This window comes from Haliotis asinina, chromosome 14 (genome assembly GCF_037392515.1).
Source record: "Haliotis asinina isolate JCU_RB_2024 chromosome 14, JCU_Hal_asi_v2, whole genome shotgun sequence".
In the NCBI taxonomy this organism is placed as follows: domain Eukaryota; kingdom Metazoa; phylum Mollusca; class Gastropoda; order Lepetellida; family Haliotidae; genus Haliotis; species Haliotis asinina.
In genome coordinates, this window is record NC_090293.1 from 4,501,692 (window position 1) to 4,521,343 (window position 19,652).

The window sequence follows — 19,652 nt, forward strand, 5'->3', positions numbered from 1 at the left end:
CGGGTAAATATAGTACCACACTCAGTCTCATTACACACAAATTATACGAAACTAATGACCTTCCTATGGTATCTAACCTCACTTTTGCTTGGTCAGATACCATAGAAAGGACACTCGTTTCGTATATTGAGTCCTCATATAGTGTTCTCTATGTGCAACATTAAACCCATTTCACAACACTTCCCTATATCTTTAAGAACAGACAAACAACATCACATAGGATTAATATTTTTATTCATTTCTCCCTCAGTATACATGTGTGCTAGGTGTGGAAGATAAACAACACAAATGTTACAATACCTTGTCGGAAGGGTTGGACCTGACATAAATGCATATACGTCAGAAATCAAATAGAGTGTCATCCCTGACAACAGGTTTATGGTTAAGGCTCATTTCAAGATTTCACCTCCGATATCCTGACTGGCTCATCAACAATGAGATGAACCAAGGTTTCTGTGTATTGAAGGAAGACTAGGGTCATTCTCATGACCCGACACCTATTCTCAACCAAATTCCCCCAGATTTATATTTGAAGAGAACAGAGCACACACTTCTAGAAACTGTTCAAACACTCAATACAAAGGATATGCTGCATACCAACTCACGTTTATCTAATAGAAGGAACCACTGAAACATTACAAATAGAAACTTGATATCAATGTACTTTAAAAATGTGTTGAATATTAGGAAAATATATGATGTTTTAAGCTCTTTGGATGATGTTTGTGTCTAATTTGCTTTCAACCTCTTTCTGTAAACTCATAACTGGTGTACGCATTGTTAATTATGAGTACTTTTAATAGAACTTTGAAACATCCTGTAAATTTAGCTGTTCATTCACACCAAGATGTCAATATTGACCATTTCCTTTGAGCATAGCTGATCTGGTATTTTTTTTGAGTCAAAGCAAACTGACAGAAATGGATGTATCACATAAGTTTACATATTAAATGAGAGCCAAACCTGTCCTCAGAATAAATATATAAGTTTAAAGTATTTCCATATGCATTCATGTAAAACTACACCAAAAGCCCATGACACAATTACGATTGTCAGCAATGGTAATATCACAACACAGTACATGTATGGGCTTGGAGTTGACTAATTTTGAAATGTTCCTTTCATATTTCATATTTTGATGTATTCAAATTTTGAAAAGTATAGCTGAGGTTGCTATGTATTTCATGTTGAAACATTAACAATAATATACTACAGGAGTATTTCAATACACACATCCATCTCGCACAAAACACTCACACACTTGTGGAGCCATCTCTCTGCTTCTTCAACACAATCCTTATTTATATTTTGGTTTACGGACTTGTTTAGTAACTGGTTGGAAAAATGTAATTTCTGATAAATTTTCTTCTAAATTGTTAGAGTATGTTACTATCTGTGCATGTCACTGCGTGCACTTTTTGCAATCATATTGGTGAATGTTGCAGTGTAAAAGTAGCATTAAAATGCAATTTCATGACTTTTGGTTAACAATATCGGAGTGGGAGGATCCGTAAACCAATTCACGAACAAACCACCACCTTAATACGGAGATGCACTGGTCAGACAACTGGTACTCCTGTAAATGAAGGACTTGGCATTCTGTTACCCGGGGTGAGTGATGGAGAATGTTTTGGTTGGATCTGTTGGCAGCAATATTATGTCGGGGATGCCAGAAATAGTTACATGTATTGAACACATAAGCGGAATCAAACCCTGGTCTTCAGAGTCATGAGTGTATCATTGACGACTGGGCTATCCCCACCACCCACCCACCTCTACCACCACCATCATCCTGAGCAAGTCCAGTTCAGAGAAATTTGGAATGACAGACGACACCATGTCAAAATAGCAGATTTGCCAACCCTGCTACAACACAGTAAAATGTGATACAGGAAGATACTGAATGCAAAACTTTGCATTAATATGACTAAATGTGAATTTGGGCTGATCATATCTTCAAATGTAGTACACAATTTCAAACCAATTGCAAACACAAAACTTGATTTGCTTGCATCAATCATGAATACTTTAAGAGCCATGTTGTGTAGTGATTGTTGGTTCCAAATTTTGTTTTACACTACATACAAGTCCTTGGTCCTAAATACCTGTGAAGATCTGAGATAGAATTGGCCTTCAGTAACCTATGCTTGTTTTAAGAGGCAACTAATGGGACTGGGTGGTCAGGCTCGCTGACATGGTTGGCACAAGGATTGCTGAGTGTGGAGCTGAACAACAACCAACCAACCAACCCAGCAACCGAAGTTCTAACTGACACTGTTGTGACCAGTGACATTTCCAAAGTCTGTGAAAAAGGAGCATTGTTGAGACAGGCATCCACAGTCACCATCATGCCAAACCAGTCATAACAACATTTGCATTGTTGTTGCAGAGAAGAAGAGAATATATATACAAAACATGGCTTCTTGAGGACAGCCTATATATCAATTGGTACTGTCAACAACAAGCCATGAAAACCATGTTTGTCTATCAGCACAAACAGTTATAAAAATATTGAGAAATAAATTATAATGTCAGTTTTTCAAAAGATCCCAATCAATATCCTGTGCGGGGCAATTGTAAATGCTCTGAAGAGACATTTGAAAAACATACATGGTTAATCTACATGAACAAAAATAATAATAATGTTTCCCTAATGACTGTCAAAGTAAACATAGACTATTCTACAACTAGGTATAAAACCAACCAAATCAGTACTAGCACTAACATACAAGCTTAAAACTGTAACCATGGAAACATCTCCAATGTGTGACATTCACAAAACACAAGTTGTTTTCCCGACACCACTAATGCCAATTTTGTCATCTGACACATTTGTTGTGAGTGTCAGTGCAAGGGACCATCTCACAAACCCAGTGAGGATATTTCAGTGGGCTAATTGCTGTCAATACATAGAAAACCATGCATGTGTCACAATGGAGAAGTTTCAACAACTTTCAGATGGCTATTAAACCATGAGATGGTACTGGTTCTCTGCCATGACTTATTTGTGATACTGTCCATTGACAAGTGATAGACAATATTGAAAAAGAGAGAAAACACACTATATTTAAAAAGTTCAAAAACAGAAAATCAAGAAAATGGCATGGTCCCTGAACAATACAAACTGTAAGAAGCAGGATAAAATTGAATTTTAAAAAAAAAGGCACGCCATACAACACTGTGCTTTAAATCATCAGGAAACTGAATCGGACCAAATCTGAGACTATTCAGCTGTAGCTTGGTCAGGAAATCCTGAGCACTTTGAGCACAAATAAGGAAAAGAAATCAGTAACAATGACTTGTATCCAAACAAAACTCTGAAATGTATTCTGAATATTACTGGAAAATAAATGCAAAATTTAATGTCATAAACAAAAAGGATTCATCGTTCCTGAGAACAGATCAATAACATCTTGAGAAGAACATGAAGTTAAGGTCCAAGATAAGATTAAAAGTGCTTGGAAGACTTCCTGTGAAGCCGCAAACATTCATAGTATAATAAACAAACCCAGTAAATATGTGCTGTGTGCAGCATATCTTGCACTTAGCCAGCACTACATCAATAGACATAATTATAAACAACACACACAAAACACAGACATGCTTTCCGTCACAGGTTTCCTGAGGGTAAAGACATAAAGAGACCAACACACCTGAAAATATAGTTCACACAAAACTAAATAATATACACACACAGGTTAGATGGTTTCTGAATGTGAAAGTCACAATATATCAAGTGTGACAGTAGGAATTTGTAAAGCATTTACTATTGTTTACATTTTGTGCATGTCATTACTTGTGAATGGTAAACACAATGTATGTCAATTTGAACATATATTTTTCATAGCACACAGAAATTTAGCCCAAACTACAAAGACTACTGATAGGAATCTACATAACTAGACGTACCTGAACAGCACAACAATCTAGCACTAAAACATACATATAAAATAATAAACAAATGCTGTCTGGAGAACTATTGCAAGAACATACACAGACAAATCACAAGTGAAAGATCTGGTGTATTAAAATCATAAATATTTTAAAGGTCACACATAAACGATAAAGAAACATATCAACAAAACACTGCATTGTGTATGCTTTGTGGGAAGCATTGACAGAGGAGCATGCGATATCAGTCAGCAACATTCAGATACAACCAACAGGATCTAGTTTGTCAAATGTCACATGATTCAATGTTGTGACAGCTTTTGGTTTTAGTGTTTCTTCCTAACACACACACGTATGTGTGAAAGCTTCAGCTATCTACAGTCACCGCCAACTGATAAAGAAAAGCTAAAAAACAGTATTTTGGTGGAAGTTTTAAGACAACTGAAGTCCAAAGATGCTAAAGTTCATATACCATTGCCAAGTCAGTATATGAAGGTAGACTAACTTGTCCTTCTTAGTAATTAGTGAACTTTATGTTCATACTGTTTGTAGGCACCTTGGGAGAGTCAGATGTTCCATGAAAAAACACAATGTAGATTCTAAAGTACATTCTATGACTGTACATGCACAGTAATGCTTGTTTCAATAAAATACATACTCAAACATCATTATCTATCGCAAAAAGAGTAAATGGATCGTAAACTATAATCTGAATTCATTGTTTTACAAGCACCATTATTACTGTGTTCTACATCTAGATATACTGAATAAATTCGTCCACAAACATTGGATTGGTGAACAAGTTCTAACAAATATTTTAGTGAATTATATTTTAAGGATGTAATTTGTCTATTTCTGATTCCATGTCATCAATGAGGTGAACATTAGTAATTATTAGCAACAGTGTACGTGATGAGTACAGGAATAGCCTCGCAGTTAATCATTAATCGTTGAAGTAAATATATTCAATACACAGTATATCTGGTTGATTGATGAACTAAAGAGTCCATTCAAGCAAGCTGCTCATCTATTCACAGGCAGAGGATGACTAGTAATATCATGACTTAGTGCACCATCAATGCTCTCCAACCCCAAAAAAAGGTGGAGTAGGCTTGGAACGTTCAGTGTGTTGAGAAAACCCCTCATCAGCAATGTCAATGCACCCACCATGTGGGTTATGAATATGGAGAGAAGAGTCCATTTCTTTGACTAAGTGGGAACATTTACCTTGTTTCAGGCAATTTTCACTGTATCTACATGTACATTACAAAACAAAAAAATAATTTGGGACCTTTTCATTGTTTGATTTTCAAGTTTTGGAATATCCATCCCAAGATATATTGTTATTTCATCATTCTAGTTGATGATCTATCCATGTTAATTCGGGAATTTTGACAACTGTTCCCCTTTTTCAAGGTAGCTTGTACTGGTCCTTGAAATCATTGAGACCCATGGTGGAACTACACAATATTTTGTTTCGAAAAATAAGTTCTCTCCTACTTTGAAATTTTGTGGTTTTGAGAATCAGTTTGGTAACAGTGTTACATTTATTCAATGTGGCTGAGTTCAATCAACATTCATCAATTCCTCCAGAGGACTGTCCACAACTGACAGAGATATTCCAAACTGAGCAGCATAATATGTCACCATAATGATTGGATGAGCAAATGGAACTGGTCGCACAAATTTGTCAACTGCTATGGTCAAGTCTGATACCATGAAACATATGGCACCAGCGCAACTGCTAAGCTTGGTCCACGTCCACAGATCATCGAAGAAGCGGACCCGAGCGACAGCCCTCCACCCCATGATGCTGATGAGGACGAGGTACATGCCAACCATGTACATCATGATGCCCTCCAGATTCGTCTGCAGGTGATAGAAGATGATGCCAGACAGAACTGCAAACACTGTCCCGGCGTATGGGTTGAATGGACGCCAGCCGAATGCTCGGGCATACTGAAGTTGGGCAAGGGCAAACATGAGGATACCTGCTTCAAAATATGTCTTCTTCCATACGAGGAATGCATCTCCGAGACAAGACAGTACAAGACCAATGAGGATGCGACGAGAGTAGCGGTAGTATTCGGAAAGGTTCATCCCATGCATCAGCACAAACAGGATGAGCGAGATGATAGGGAGGAGCTTGACGATGCAGAAGAAAATGGAAGATCGCTCCTCATCCCCGAACAATACGAAGTATATAGCCACCGTCTTGAAGAATGGCACCAGCTTGGGTCCAACACTCTTCAGCTGGAAGAAGATGAAAACAAACTATGAATGCAAAGAAAGGTGGAACACTCAATAATAGTGATCTGGGTATGCACAACTGAAAACTCTCATGGTTATTGAAGTGAGATGTTATTGGGTTTAAGTCATGCTTCAAATAATTGCTCTTTTGCAGCGGCATCCACATGTGTCCTGGAACAATCCCAGTTTTACTGCACTAGTCCACTGAAATTCCATGACACAATACAACATGGATGCTCTACTCTGATAATAAGCCGACCAGTGCTAAAAGCAGAGTGACAAATAGCCTATGTTACCAATTCCACTTTTTCAGAACGTCTTTGGCATGACCTAGTTTGGCTGAAGATGGTACACTCTATTCACTAAATCATGATGACTGTTTTCTCATTACAAGTGAAAATATCCATAGAACATACAGTTTAATAACTTACGGAAAATCACACACAAGGATGTCCGTGATTTTCTAATCTGAAAAAATTCCGGATTATGGCAACATATTAATAAGACCTCTGAAACTTATTATTTCTTCCTATTCTGACAAATCTTTAAGCCAATAGCCTTGGTGTGATTGCCCTTCTGTTTTCTTTGAGTTTGACAATTTGTGGGTAATCATCTCGGATCAATGCCATGTTTGAAAGACGATTTCTAATATCACACAGAATTAAACAAGAAACAAAAATTACACACCATGTTTTTGACCTTGACACAGTTTGGTACTTAATTTGTTCAAACTTTCTTCCAAATGTATGCAGCCTACATATCATATGTGATGTGGGAAAATGTCAAAAGAACACACATGGCCACCCCTATCCTGATCCAGCTTGTCAGTACTAACATGATGAATCCATCAGACTAGCCATTGTTTTGAGCCAAATACTTGTATATACTATTCCTGTTGACAAGAATTAGGGAGCTCAGTGTTTATGCTCTTAAGCAGTGATGATAAACTGAATCAGGTGGACCTGTTTACATCAGTGGTGTCTGATGACGATAATGCAGTAATGTAAAACAGGGATTTGTGTCTGATCCAAACCAGCTCCATGTTATTCTGGAGAAACAGAGAGTGTCTTTACACTAGTTCCAGCCTTTCACCACCTGAGACAACCTCAGGTCTTATGTGTGTATGATACTGATAATAGCTTATTATCTATTGAATAACTTTATATTTATCCACTAAACCATCAGACGTGTGTTTTGGGCAAGTAACACTTCCATGAAATGTGGGGAATTTTCACCTTTTTTTTAGTAATACCAGGAACAATGCCATAGGAGACTGAAATGTTCTGAAATTAAGCAAACAAATACACATTTCTTTTTTAAGTGTCTTGCCTTTTGATGATCCTGTCTGAAACATTACAACAATTCTGCCATTTCAATTTATTGTTCAACAAACTGGTAAACATGTAAACCTGTAAACTTGACAGCTGGATTTCCTGTCATGAAGTTGACAGTTGTGAGGTTGACAGTTCCAACAATTAAACAGTTTGGTGGGGTCGTGAAATAGGTTTGACTTGGTCAAATTTTTTTTACAGTTTCCATTAAACAATGATAAATGAATGATTAAAATGAATCAAGGTGAGTATATTTTTTATGTTTTTGTTGTGCAGCCAGGGCACATTGAAAATATTTTGTCAATATTTTCTACTCCAGGATGCACAAATTAAACTATTACTACGATCACTATTTTGATCCCTTAAAGGGAAAGTTCACATGAACAATAACCTTTTAGTCTGGCACATTTTTGCCATAGAAAGTGTTTGTCAAGCAGTTTTATGGCCAAAACGGTACAGATATCAAATGTTGCTAAATCAATTTTTTGTGTTTGATTCAATTTTTCCACCAAGAGCTCCATGTCCATTATAAACACACCATGGCTTACGGCCCTTGGAAATCACATCATTGGTGTCTGACTGATAAACAGATAGACATTGTTAGAACCTTTTAGATCCATTTCTGGTGGTGCAGGTATAAATGTGATTCTTGTGACTTGCTGCGCAGGCTACTGTTTTACTCCAGTTGTTGCCTGGCTGTCAGTTAGCCGTGTGGTCAGTTCTACATAGTGATGATGTTGCAGTTTGAAGAAACCACATACACTGTACAAACATTGTTACCACATTACCGAATTACATTACATTCAACCAGAGTCAGTCACCTTTCTAACAATATCTTCCACTAAAACTAAAACATATATGCAAGACATCCAACTTACCATTAGCAAATGCTCGCTACTTAATTCCTACATAAATCATGCGATATATGTTCCTCCCCTTCCATCTTTACTTTGATGTCAAAATCATATCCAAATACATCACGAAGAATAAATGCAATGTTCAGTTTAGAATTCTATTTGAAATTAATTTTCCTATGACATCCTCCACTTATCTCGTAAATCTCACCAGTTTTGACACATTACAACATCACCATTCACTGCATTTTGTGTAATTTATAGTATGCCTTCATTAAAGTGTCACACTGTCTGCAGGAAGAATTGAATTTATATGAAACTAAGGTATCATTGTAATGAGCAGTATTTTTATTGTTGTTTGATGAAATTACTCATGCTTGTTGATGAACAAAAAATCACAGAGAATGTTTTGGAAAATATGCAAATACAGTTAATGTCAGTGTTAATTTTTAGCCGACTGCCAAGTGTTTATGAAATAACATCACATGTATGTTGATTATGTTTCCCACATAAAGTCTATTGTATAATTCAACACCATCTTCCTTACACAAATTCCTGAATTCCTCATACACCTCAAAATAAATGACAAATGGTCTTTGTCACCAATACTAAGTATTTCAGTGAAATCTAAACAAAATATATCAGATATCGTGCTAGGAAAAGACCACACTGATTTCACTCTGTGTATCTGACTGCGAATGGTCACAATTAAAATAAACTGAACATAACAAGTAGCAGATTGTCAGAATGTCTAGTAGTACTTACATGTCACTTTTATGCCTTTCCCTTGCAACAATGAAAGTACCCTTGCAACTATGAAAGTATCCTTGGAAAATCTGACATACTTGTGTCAGTGAATATGCCATTTTGAGAAAGTTGTTTCCCCATAGTCACGTCCTATGTACGCATACATTGTTATACATACTTAGTATTTTCATTAAGATGAGGCGTGAATGGAAGTACACACAATCAATCTGTCCTGCTGCTTACTTTCTCCTTTCTTATGCTTCTTTTGTATTTTCAGACATTTAATTTAAATTTATAGCAAAATACCCCTAGACTATTCCTAGCACCATCTGCAGTGGAAGAATTTGTCATATTTAGAAGTTTTCCAGTTACAACAGGAAAACTGGACATATCCTCTATATAAACCCCTTGAACAACTGAATAGAGTTACCTCCCATGCCTTTGTACATTCTGATCACATTCTTGAGCATATATTGCAGAACAAAGTGTAGTGTATGAACATGTTCGTTGTCATTGAAGCAGGTCAATGTGATTACTTTAACATCACAAGATATAAATAGGAAACATATTCACTGATCCAGGTAATTTTGTCATAGAGAGTATAAATGTGTATGGAAATATGTGATATATAAGCAACCATATTATTACTTTCTAAAATTTAACCTTTGTTCCAACTCATTAAAGGTGTGAAATCAGAAATGACCTTCTTCTAAAAATGGTCACTGGGCATATACAAGGCCACCACAATGGGCCTGGTTGAAGTGAGGAAAGATATATTTAGACACAGCGGATGATCGCCATTGTGCTGTAACAACAGATGGCCAGACAGAGATGTGCTCATGTGATTTATTATATTTATGAGGTTATGTCAATCTTGTTTGTATCACTTAATTGAACACACAACAGACACAAAATGTTTCATAATGTACTGCAATGGCAATGTCATTGATACCAATATTTTAATGTAAGGATGACATATTCGGACCAATCAATAGCCACTATGTAGCAGACAACTGTTACCTCAGTTGAGCAAGTGCTTCATGAGTGAGTAGTACGTTCTGGCCACTTTTCCAAATAATCTAGACCGACTGATATAAATGATATGACACTGAAATACTCATAAGAGACATTCAGATGATGACATAATAAACAAAACAAGTTCACTAATGATATGTGAATTAGTGAATTCATATGATTAGTGAATATCTTAAAATAAAGCCATGCATTGCCCCAACATACAACAAGAAAGCAAACGAAGAATTTAAGTAAACATTACTTCCAGTCAGATTCTTACTTGGGAACTGGGTAAGGGGTACTTTTACATTGATATTTTGGATAAAAATCCCAGGACACGTAAAATTTAACTGTAAGGATGAGAAACCTTTGTTGTCCATGCTTACTATTATGACCACCAGCTGTGATAAAATGTGAAGAGATATCAAGCATGACAAAGACCTCTGTAATTTGATGGTTACTGAAGAGTGATTGATTGAGAGACTGAGTGACTGATTGATTGAGTTTAGTTTTATGTTGCTTTCAGCAATATTCCAGCAATATCACGGCAGGGAACACAAGAAATAAGCTTCAGAAATTGTGTCCATATGGGGAATCGAACCCGAGGTGTGTTAATCAAATGCTTTAACCATTGGACTACCCCTAAACATTGGACTACCCCACCATCCTGTTACACAACAAGAGTCAATCATTACCACAAGGTGAAATAACACCCATGTAAAATCTCATGACTTCCTGTTTGGCTATGTAACATCGTTCTTTAATTATGAGAATGACATTTCCTGTCATGAATAAGGAAAAGCAACCAAAATGGTTATATAACTTCTAACATCTGCACTTGTTGGAAGATGGTTTTTAAACATTTCCTGAAAAATCCTTTCTTGAACACAAATTCTTTTAATATTACAAACCTTACAAACAATGCAAGCATTTACTGGGGCAAGATGCTGTTTACAAGAGACAAGTCTATGAAAGTATCATTTCAAATGGGACAATCAAGTAATGAGATAAACAAGACAGGAAGATCTAATTATTGTAGATAGATATCATCATATAAAGAGATTGTATTTCACACAATAATAAATCCCAGATTGATAAAAATTCTACAATTTGCAGTAATAATTTCGTTTCCATGATAAAATTCTCCTATATACATGATAAACAAACACTGAATTCCTCTACACAGATGTCATAAAGTTGATGTAATTCACAACCACATGGCAGTTCAAAGTCCACATTCTGTGAATGGGGTCATATGACTGACGCAGCAAGTCATGTGCCGGGAAATTCAACAATAGTGTGTGGGTTGTGGGGGCTTAAATGTCAATCAGTTCAGACAGCGATAATCTTGTGGAGTACTGTCTGTAAATGGATGATCCCTGTACAGACAAAAGCCACTGTCTAAGGGTAAGGACAAGTAATTAGGTCAAAGGACATGTTTTGACCTTGTTTCAGCATATCCATTTTCTTGATTTCCTGCCAGATGTTACACTTTCTACTTCAGCAGTCACTCGAGTAATTGCTCTCATGCAACTGGAAAATTTGACGTCAAACTGTACAGGAATTTGTTTCACAATCATGATAAAATAAGACTATTGGAATGTGGGGTGTTCACCAGAAAAAAAAACAATATTAAAGATTAAGAGCCAGACCATAAAGGAAAAAGTAAGTTTAGTAGATAAGACATGACAAATCAGTTAGTTGTAAATCCCATAACAATGACAAAAGAGTGCCAGTTATTTCCCAACTGTTGTTTCTATCATAGCTTGGCTTGTTTTTTCCCCCACTAATAAAATCTGAATAATGGGTAACGAACAAAGTTAGAGTGAGGTCCATGTCTATCATATAGTCCCAGTCATGATGTGCAAATTAAAACTTTGATATGACTGTCACCACAGTTATGCTCTGGTAAACCTTCATATTCACACAGCCCTGGATAAAAACACAGCATCATGAAACTGACAGGTGACAACAGCCACACATCAACACTTGGGTCAACCCTTAGGGTGACATATATCAGCGAAAAAAACGTGTCAGTAGTACGTGTTGAAAAATATAGCTCCATTGTTCATGAACTGAATTCATTGTTGCAATTTTGACATACTTTTAAGAAATAGATCTAACTGTGTTTTAAGTGTTTACTGTATGGGAGTTCCATGTGTTCACAAGAATGTACTTACATGTGAACAGGTTTGATACCTTGAACAGAATCCTCTCTAATAATCACATGACACAAACTGTTAAAAGAACTAGTTGAGCATTTCGGTTTCGATTAACTGAAACCTTTCAACATTTCAAATATTTGATACAGGGATTATCAATATTTACAAACAATGACGCACAAACCCATCTAACACAGTGACAAACAACATTTTCTCACATGACCTAGTAGGTTTGACAGATCAAATCAACTGAATCTTTATCATAAAAAGCCCAAAAATCATGAATTGAAAGCAATAAAAAAAATATCGAACTGAACATATCATGCCTACATACACAAAAACACATCTAGCTTCTAACATGGTTTGAAGTAATAATATTCATTGATAGCAGGGCTGGAATTTCTAGACAGTGGGATACTTCATTTGGGGTCATTTTCTTGGGATAGTCTCATTAACAACTAATATGCTGGCATTTTACATCACAACTATTACTACATCAACACCTCCTGAGGCTGAATCTTGTGTTAAAATCATCATAATATATTGAGCTCATTATCCAGACAAAACTCGTAAGACTGTTGCTCTAAAACCACCACCCAAACCCGCTTCCACTAGAAAACAAACGAAATAATTTATACATGTGAAACACATTGGTCTAATAAGGGCTTAATCTTAAGGTAAACATGTGTTTCGTGCCAACAAACGATTTACGATTTGTAGGTCAGTTTGTCACGTGGGCTGACACAGTTTTCTTGTCGTGGGAAAGATTTTCGCACTTACAACATAATACGTTATCATTCTTTCATGAAATACTAAAACACATAATGGATAGATTAATTCAAGATAACCAAGAACAGTCGAGTATCAGATGGATCCAGCGCCATTTTCCTCTAACCTCTCAAGTTCATCGCTGGCTTTGTTTCGACACTATAACAGTAAAATCTCAATCCGCCAAATTCAGGGCCTTTCTGTTTTCATGCAAGTAGATCAAGACTTTGGCTGCTCGGAAATAAAATCGTAGCTGATACGGTTGGAAGAAATGCGCAAAAAATAATATTCATGATAATAAAAGATGTTTTACAGAATTTCTGGGAATCTGTAAACAACTTCAACGACTGTGAGCTCCTTCTACAGACGGAGACACAATGTGGTGGATGTCGCCATGATAGGGATGTAATTACAAATGGAACGTGTTAAGAAAACTTACCACAGTCAAAGGTTTTGTCATCTTGAATTGTGAAGTTTGAAAAGCAGCCTATCTGTCACGCATTTCACAAAGAAATATCAGCTGGTCTTGTTTACATCAGCATACTATATTTAGTCAAGTCGTGACGTCACAAACAAAACACGTGCACGTGTACGAAAGGCAATTTCATTGGTCGAAGTATTATCAAGTAAACCAATCAAAGACGGTTTTACGGCTGCTATGATAACATTGTAGATGGCGCTGTCTGTCTAAGCATGGCGAGAAGGAAGTAAAGAAATTTTATCAACAATGTATGATCTTCCAGCGAATGTTTGCAGAATATTTTAATCAGATACTATGGGGAAAGAGCAAGAACTGCTTGAAGCAGCAAGAACTGGAAATGTTGCAGTTATAGAAAGGTTGCTCGCCAGCAGAGTACGTCGATCGGCAGGAGGGAGTGCACTTACAAGTGCCCTAGCCAGGTGACAGCTCAACTTTGATAGTAGTATCTGCATGACACTTTACGTATTTAACCTAAATCTTGTTTTAATCACCTTAATAGAATTATGATATGATGTTATCTCATACCAGATGACATATGTATTACCAGCATCGGCGTGATGCAGGATGACGATGAAATAAACAGCATTACTATTTTAATGAGGTTTAACTTCAGGAATGAACGGTGTAGCTTATGCCATGTTTTCTGTTGTAAGTATCCTTTCTGTAGCATCTTTGCCGTGAATGTATTTTTTCACTCATACACCATGGGACATTGATCTTTATGTAAGTGATTGGTCTGTTGTCCTAAAACCCAACACATTTCCTTTCATATGAGAATGTATGAGACAGGTAATTACAGAAATGCAATAGAGTGTTTCATACAGGTATGTATGTTCTCTGTATTTAATTTCGATAGAATTATGTAGTTAAATGGAAGTGTCCAAATTGTGTGACAGGAATAGTGTTTTCTTGTAGAAGTTGTATCATTAGTGCCTTTGCTCTGTGATGCCATCATGCTCATCATGACATCATGCTCAGATGCTTAACATCAGTTGTATCAATGTATTTAATAAGTTGAGTATGAATATGCACTTTATTTATATATCATTTCCATATACAAACCATGACATGTCAAGTTCTGTCACTGACTCTAAATAGGATTTCCACTCATGTCTCATGTACTAACTGAAGAGTTAGACATGACCATTGTCAGTATAGAACACATTTTGACCAGTGATTTAATTACCTTGACATATCCAACTTCATCTCATAAACCATTTGTTTTCATTATTAGTTGACGACATGATGGCTAGCAGAAAATACAGTAAATATTGTTCTGTGCAGGTAGCTGGTTTCAGCCGTGTTCTGTACATTGGTAACACTTACCTCCTTCGGAAACATACTAAAAACAGTTGATATTCATATTGTCTGAGGAAAATATGTTTATCCATTTATAGTGTTGATTCCACTGAATGTTTATGATGCAGTCCAGTGAAAGCTTACCTGACAGCTCATGTACACATACTGGATAAATAAGACCAAAGTAATGGAGAATTCAGTTGTTATAAAAATAGGGTTGTTTCCCCTATTATCACGAAATGGAGTCGTGTTATTTTCAATTGTCTGTTACGAAACTTAATCATGTCTTTCACATTGAGGTACCAAAAAGACTAAAATGTTTAGCATGAAATACAGCGACATGGACAAGTGAGTTTCTGATCTGATCAAGACTGTTTTCAGCGGGGACAGTCACAGAACTTCTAAGGAAGTACATGCCTGTGTTGTGTTCAAATATGTGTAATTCGATTGATCGCAAACTGCTTTAATGTCATCTCATTTGTTAAATGCTTTGTTTATTTGACATTAATGCCATTTACCTGAACATCATTATGATGAATCTAAGTATGCATTTGAAAAAAACAAAGTTAAATTTAGAGAATTATGATCACCACATATAACTTGAATATGTTGCAACTGGAATTTTTTTCCATGTTTTCTTTTTTACGGATGCATGTCATATTCGGTCATGGGCTGATGTGACATAGACAATACCCTTTTCAGAAAGATGTCAAAGGATTTGAAAAAATACCAATGCTCCCAAATGGAACACAGATGATTTTGCTATCGCTACATCACTTAATTTCACTGTAATCAGTTTTAAGTTTCTTATTGCATTATGAGTATGTTTTCAACCTGTTATCAAATGTCTCTGATTGTTACTGCTTTTATTGGTTGTTGGCAATGATCCGACAAATTTGAATGAAGAAAAACTGTGACATTCTTTTTCTTGCAGTCTCTGGAATTTCAAAGGAGTAAATGTAAACTGTGTGGATGCTAATGGCGGAACTCCTCTCCATCTTGCTTCCCTTAATGGACACAGGTATGTTTGAGTTCTTCTCAGTGATGGTGGAAGATGTAGTGCCACTGATAATATGGCGACTTCTTTGCTGTCAACATTGCTCTCCGCATTTCAGGGTTAGATGGCACTAGTAGTTAGTTCACAAATTGTCATGGATTAAGGAAAATATGTGTCCTATTATACAGACCAAGAGCTTGTTTTCAGCAGATTTAATTAGAGTCAGGTCATAGGACCTTACAAATGACAGTGTACCAGGACCAAACAACAAGTGATTTAGATTTTCAGTTGTTGCATGAGCGTTTTGTGAAGGATATCCCTCATTGGTTTTCTTTGGTAGGTCAAGTTCATGCTGTACTGATCTGAGTCTTACTGCTTCGGATGGTCAGGTTATGGACTGTTGTTCATGACATCAGTCATTGGTTTGTTGATGATTCCTGGGCCACTGTCATATGGAGGCAGTATCGGTGAATGTGTCATTAAGCAACAGACAAACAGTTTAATGGGGATTTCTTACTGTCAAGATGATGGCCCAGATAAAAGTGTCTGACATTTCACTGAATGGATACTCGTATTTGAGAAGCTGTATTTTACATACCCATATAACATTTGTTGATTGTGCTTTGAGATAACAAGTAAATATTACCCAAGATTAAAAGTCAATGGTAAATGACTACAGACCAGTTCCCAAGATTATAAGTCAGTGGTAAGTGATTAGAAACCAGCTCCCAAGATTATAAGTCAGTGGTCTACAAGATGCCGAAGAGATGTCATACACTACTGCTTAATCAATAGATATGGATATGGGGGTATTCATTCAAGATGTAGCTGAATCAATAATGAATTCTGAAAAGAAGTGACACAAAATGTTCATGTGGGCTGAGGTCAGATTCACTGTCTGTTATCTGATTATTGCTGTCAGTGTATATGAGAGAGCACCATGGCATGCTCCATTGAACACAAGCTTTTTCATAAGGCCCCCCAGTGTGATGAGGCCTGTGTCTACTCATCTAATATAGAGCAGCTTTGTTGGCTTGTGCACACAGTGTGTGTTTGCCAATATATCCATTCATTATCTTGAGTACTTAATTGGTTGGTTACAGATTTGGAGGGATTTCGTGATAGTGCTTGGTTGTTGATCCTGTTCTTATATGCTGGAGTCTTTGAGTGATACATATTAAGGCAAGAATTATATTCATGTCAACTTCTATATTGTGACATTTTGGAGTATGTTCTTAAATTTCATGGATGCCAAGTTCTTTATTGTGATAGACGTGACATATCAGAGTGTATTCTTAAATTTTAGTGATGTCAACTTCTTTATTTTGATGGACATGACGTTTTAGAGTGTATTTGTAGAAGCATCATGTCTGTCATAATAAATGGACTTAGAATGTCTTGCCAATCACAATAAAGAAGTTGACATCCATAAAATTCTTGCCTTTGATATATATTTGTACTTAACAATGTTGAAGGAATGACAGTTGATCATGATGGTGTGGTATTCTTGAAGTCAGTGGGTTTCCGTGTCGCTCCAGATAAGGACTGACGGTGTCAGTGCATGTATGTATAAAAAAATAAGCAAGATACAGTGGCAAATAATTAAGAAAATGTTGTGGATATGGACCACAGTAATGGTCTGTGGTTTTAAAATTGTTTACAGACGTATTTCAAGCAGTGCCCCACATTTTGAAGTTAAAGCAGAGTCATAGCTTTAGTCCTGTTGCACAATTAAAGCAACTGTCATATGGCTCAGCCTCTACTTGCTTCAGCCTCTGATTTTAGTAATCCATCATGGGGCTTTTCTTGTTGCTCATCATTTGATTACCATGGAAGTAAAATATATCAAGAATTAGTAAGAACATAATAGATACATAGTCTACCCAATGGTTTAACAGGTTATTTCTTAAGTATCTCTGGTGGTTTGGACATAAAATGAGAAAATTACAGACATTTGTTAGTTTGGTTGTTCATTTCGCAGTCAACAGTGTATACAACATACAGTGGTCAGTGATAGGTCAAATTTGCTTAAATTATTGACATGGACGAAACAGACTTTAAGATATAGTATCAAATCAACAGTCTTATGAGAAATGTTCTGCAGAAAATCTTGAAACAAAATTGGTAATTTTATCAACACAAACTCATTCATCTAAGATGGACAACCATGGGATGCTATTTTCTCCACACGTTTTTACAAGATGCCATATATCAACACATAATGGCCAGAACAAACCAGTGAGTGAGTGAGTTTAGTTTTACGCCGCACTCAGCAATATTACAGCTTTATGGCGGTGGTCTGTAAATAATCGAGTCTGGACCAGACAATCCAGTGATCAACAACATGAGCATCGATCTGTGCAATTGGGAACCGATGACACGCATCAACCAAGTCAGCGAGCCTGACCACCCGATCCCGTTAGTCGCCTCTTGCGACAAGCTGAGTCGCCTTTTATGGCAAGCATGGGTTGCTGAAGGCCTATTCTACCCCGGCACCTTCACGGGTCCCAGAACAAACCATGTAAGTAAGATAGCAACTAAATATCACAAGATGTCTAATACTGCAACCTCAACCAAGTCTGTCGACCAGTGAAAACATTCATCATGCATCGTTCTTCCTTCTGCTTTGGACAACTGCTGCATATTTTTTGAAGTGATAATGGTGCCAGTTATATCATCACTTGGATTTGGAATTGAAATACTTTATATGAATGTGATCTAATCTCTTTTTATTAAATGTTGACTTTATGGTTGAGGAAACATTGCAAATTCACATTCAAATTTTTCATTGTGTCACATATTATTATATTTCAGTATTGAATTGAATGAACTACTGTATGCCATATCATGAAGTCCTCTTCTTCAGTATTGAATTGAATGAACTACTGTATACCATATCATGAAGTCCTCTTCTTCAGTATTGAATTGAATGAACTACTGTATGCCATATCATGAAGTCCTCTTCTTCAGTATTGAATTGAATGAACTACTGTATGCCATATCATGAAGTCCTCTTCTTCAGTATTGAATTGAATGAACTACTGTATGCCATATCATGAAGTCCTCTTCTTCAGTATTGAATTGAATGAACTACTGTATACCATATCATGAAGTCCTCTTCTTCAGTATTGAATTGAATGAACTACCGTATACTGTATCATGAAGTCCTCTTCTTCAGTATTGAATTGAATGAACTACTGTATACCATATCATGAAGTCCTCTTCTTCAGTATTGAATTGAATGAACTACTGTATGCCATATCATGAAGTCCTCTTCTTCAGTATTGAATTGAATGAACTACTGTATACCATATCATGAAGTCCTCTTCTTCAGTATTGAATTGGATGAACTACCGTATACTGTATCATGAAGTCCTCTTCTTCAGTATTGAATTGAATGAACTACTGTATACCATATCATGAAGTCCTCTTCTTCAGTATTGAATTGAATGAACTACTGTATACCATATCATGAAGTCCTCTTCTTCAGTATTGGCCCAGTTATAAGTTAAACACAGAGCAAAGCTCCTCAACTAAACCATAATGACAAAACATCAATTGGGAAAATAGTTCCAGGTTTGAGGTTGAAGTTTGCAGGAGATGTCAGACAAAAGTCAGCTTCTGAGCTTCCATGTATTTGATGCTACAGGTGTCATTCACGATATATGTTATATTGTTTCAGTTAACACAAATCCAAAGAGTCCTAGCTCATTTTCCTCTTTTTTCACCCATTCTCATCCCTGTAAATGAAGTAAGACTAGATTTCCAGGAATCCCCCACAATACGTAGGGTCCCTTTCAGTTTGTATGGATTTATTTGTTGCTATAAAAATGATGTATTCAGGGACAAAATGTTAGT

General features: G+C 36.4%; 2 protein-coding genes across 3 annotated transcripts in view; one reads left to right on the plus strand and one right to left on the minus strand.

Annotated features, from left to right (window-relative positions):
- Positions 1–217: 217 nt before the first annotated feature.
- Positions 218–13,565, minus strand: LOC137261827 (lysoplasmalogenase TMEM86A-like). The gene is made up of 2 exons (XM_067799619.1): positions 13,457–13,565; positions 218–6,144 (listed from the first exon to the last, which is right to left on the minus strand). Exons 1-2 carry the CDS (start codon positions 13,475–13,477, stop codon positions 5,458–5,460), a joined length of 708 nt encoding a protein of 235 aa, XP_067655720.1. The 5' UTR covers positions 13,478–13,565; the 3' UTR covers positions 218–5,457.
- Positions 13,566–13,678: 113 nt separating this feature from the next.
- The window catches only part of LOC137261298 (ankyrin repeat and SAM domain-containing protein 1A-like), a 166,213-nt gene continuing 160,239 nt past the window's right edge, over positions 13,679–19,652 (plus strand). For both annotated transcript variants that reach the window (XM_067799022.1, XM_067799021.1), the window contains exons 1-2: positions 13,679–13,917; positions 15,732–15,818. In XM_067799022.1, coding sequence (XP_067655123.1) covers positions 13,793–13,917; positions 15,732–15,818 — 212 coding nt within the window. In that variant the 5' untranslated portion in view covers positions 13,679–13,792. The remainder of the gene's footprint in view (positions 13,918–15,731; positions 15,819–19,652) is intronic.

What these genes read in the sequence shown, in the direction of transcription:
- LOC137261827 (XM_067799619.1), bottom strand. Translation starts at nt 13,477, where the DNA reads ATGACAAAACCTTTGACTGTG. An exon ending in TGACAAAACCTTTGACTGTG is followed by an intron (nt 6,145 to 13,456) that starts GTAAGTTTTCTT and finishes ATCTTCTTCCAG; the next exon opens with CTGAAGAGTGTTGGACCCAA.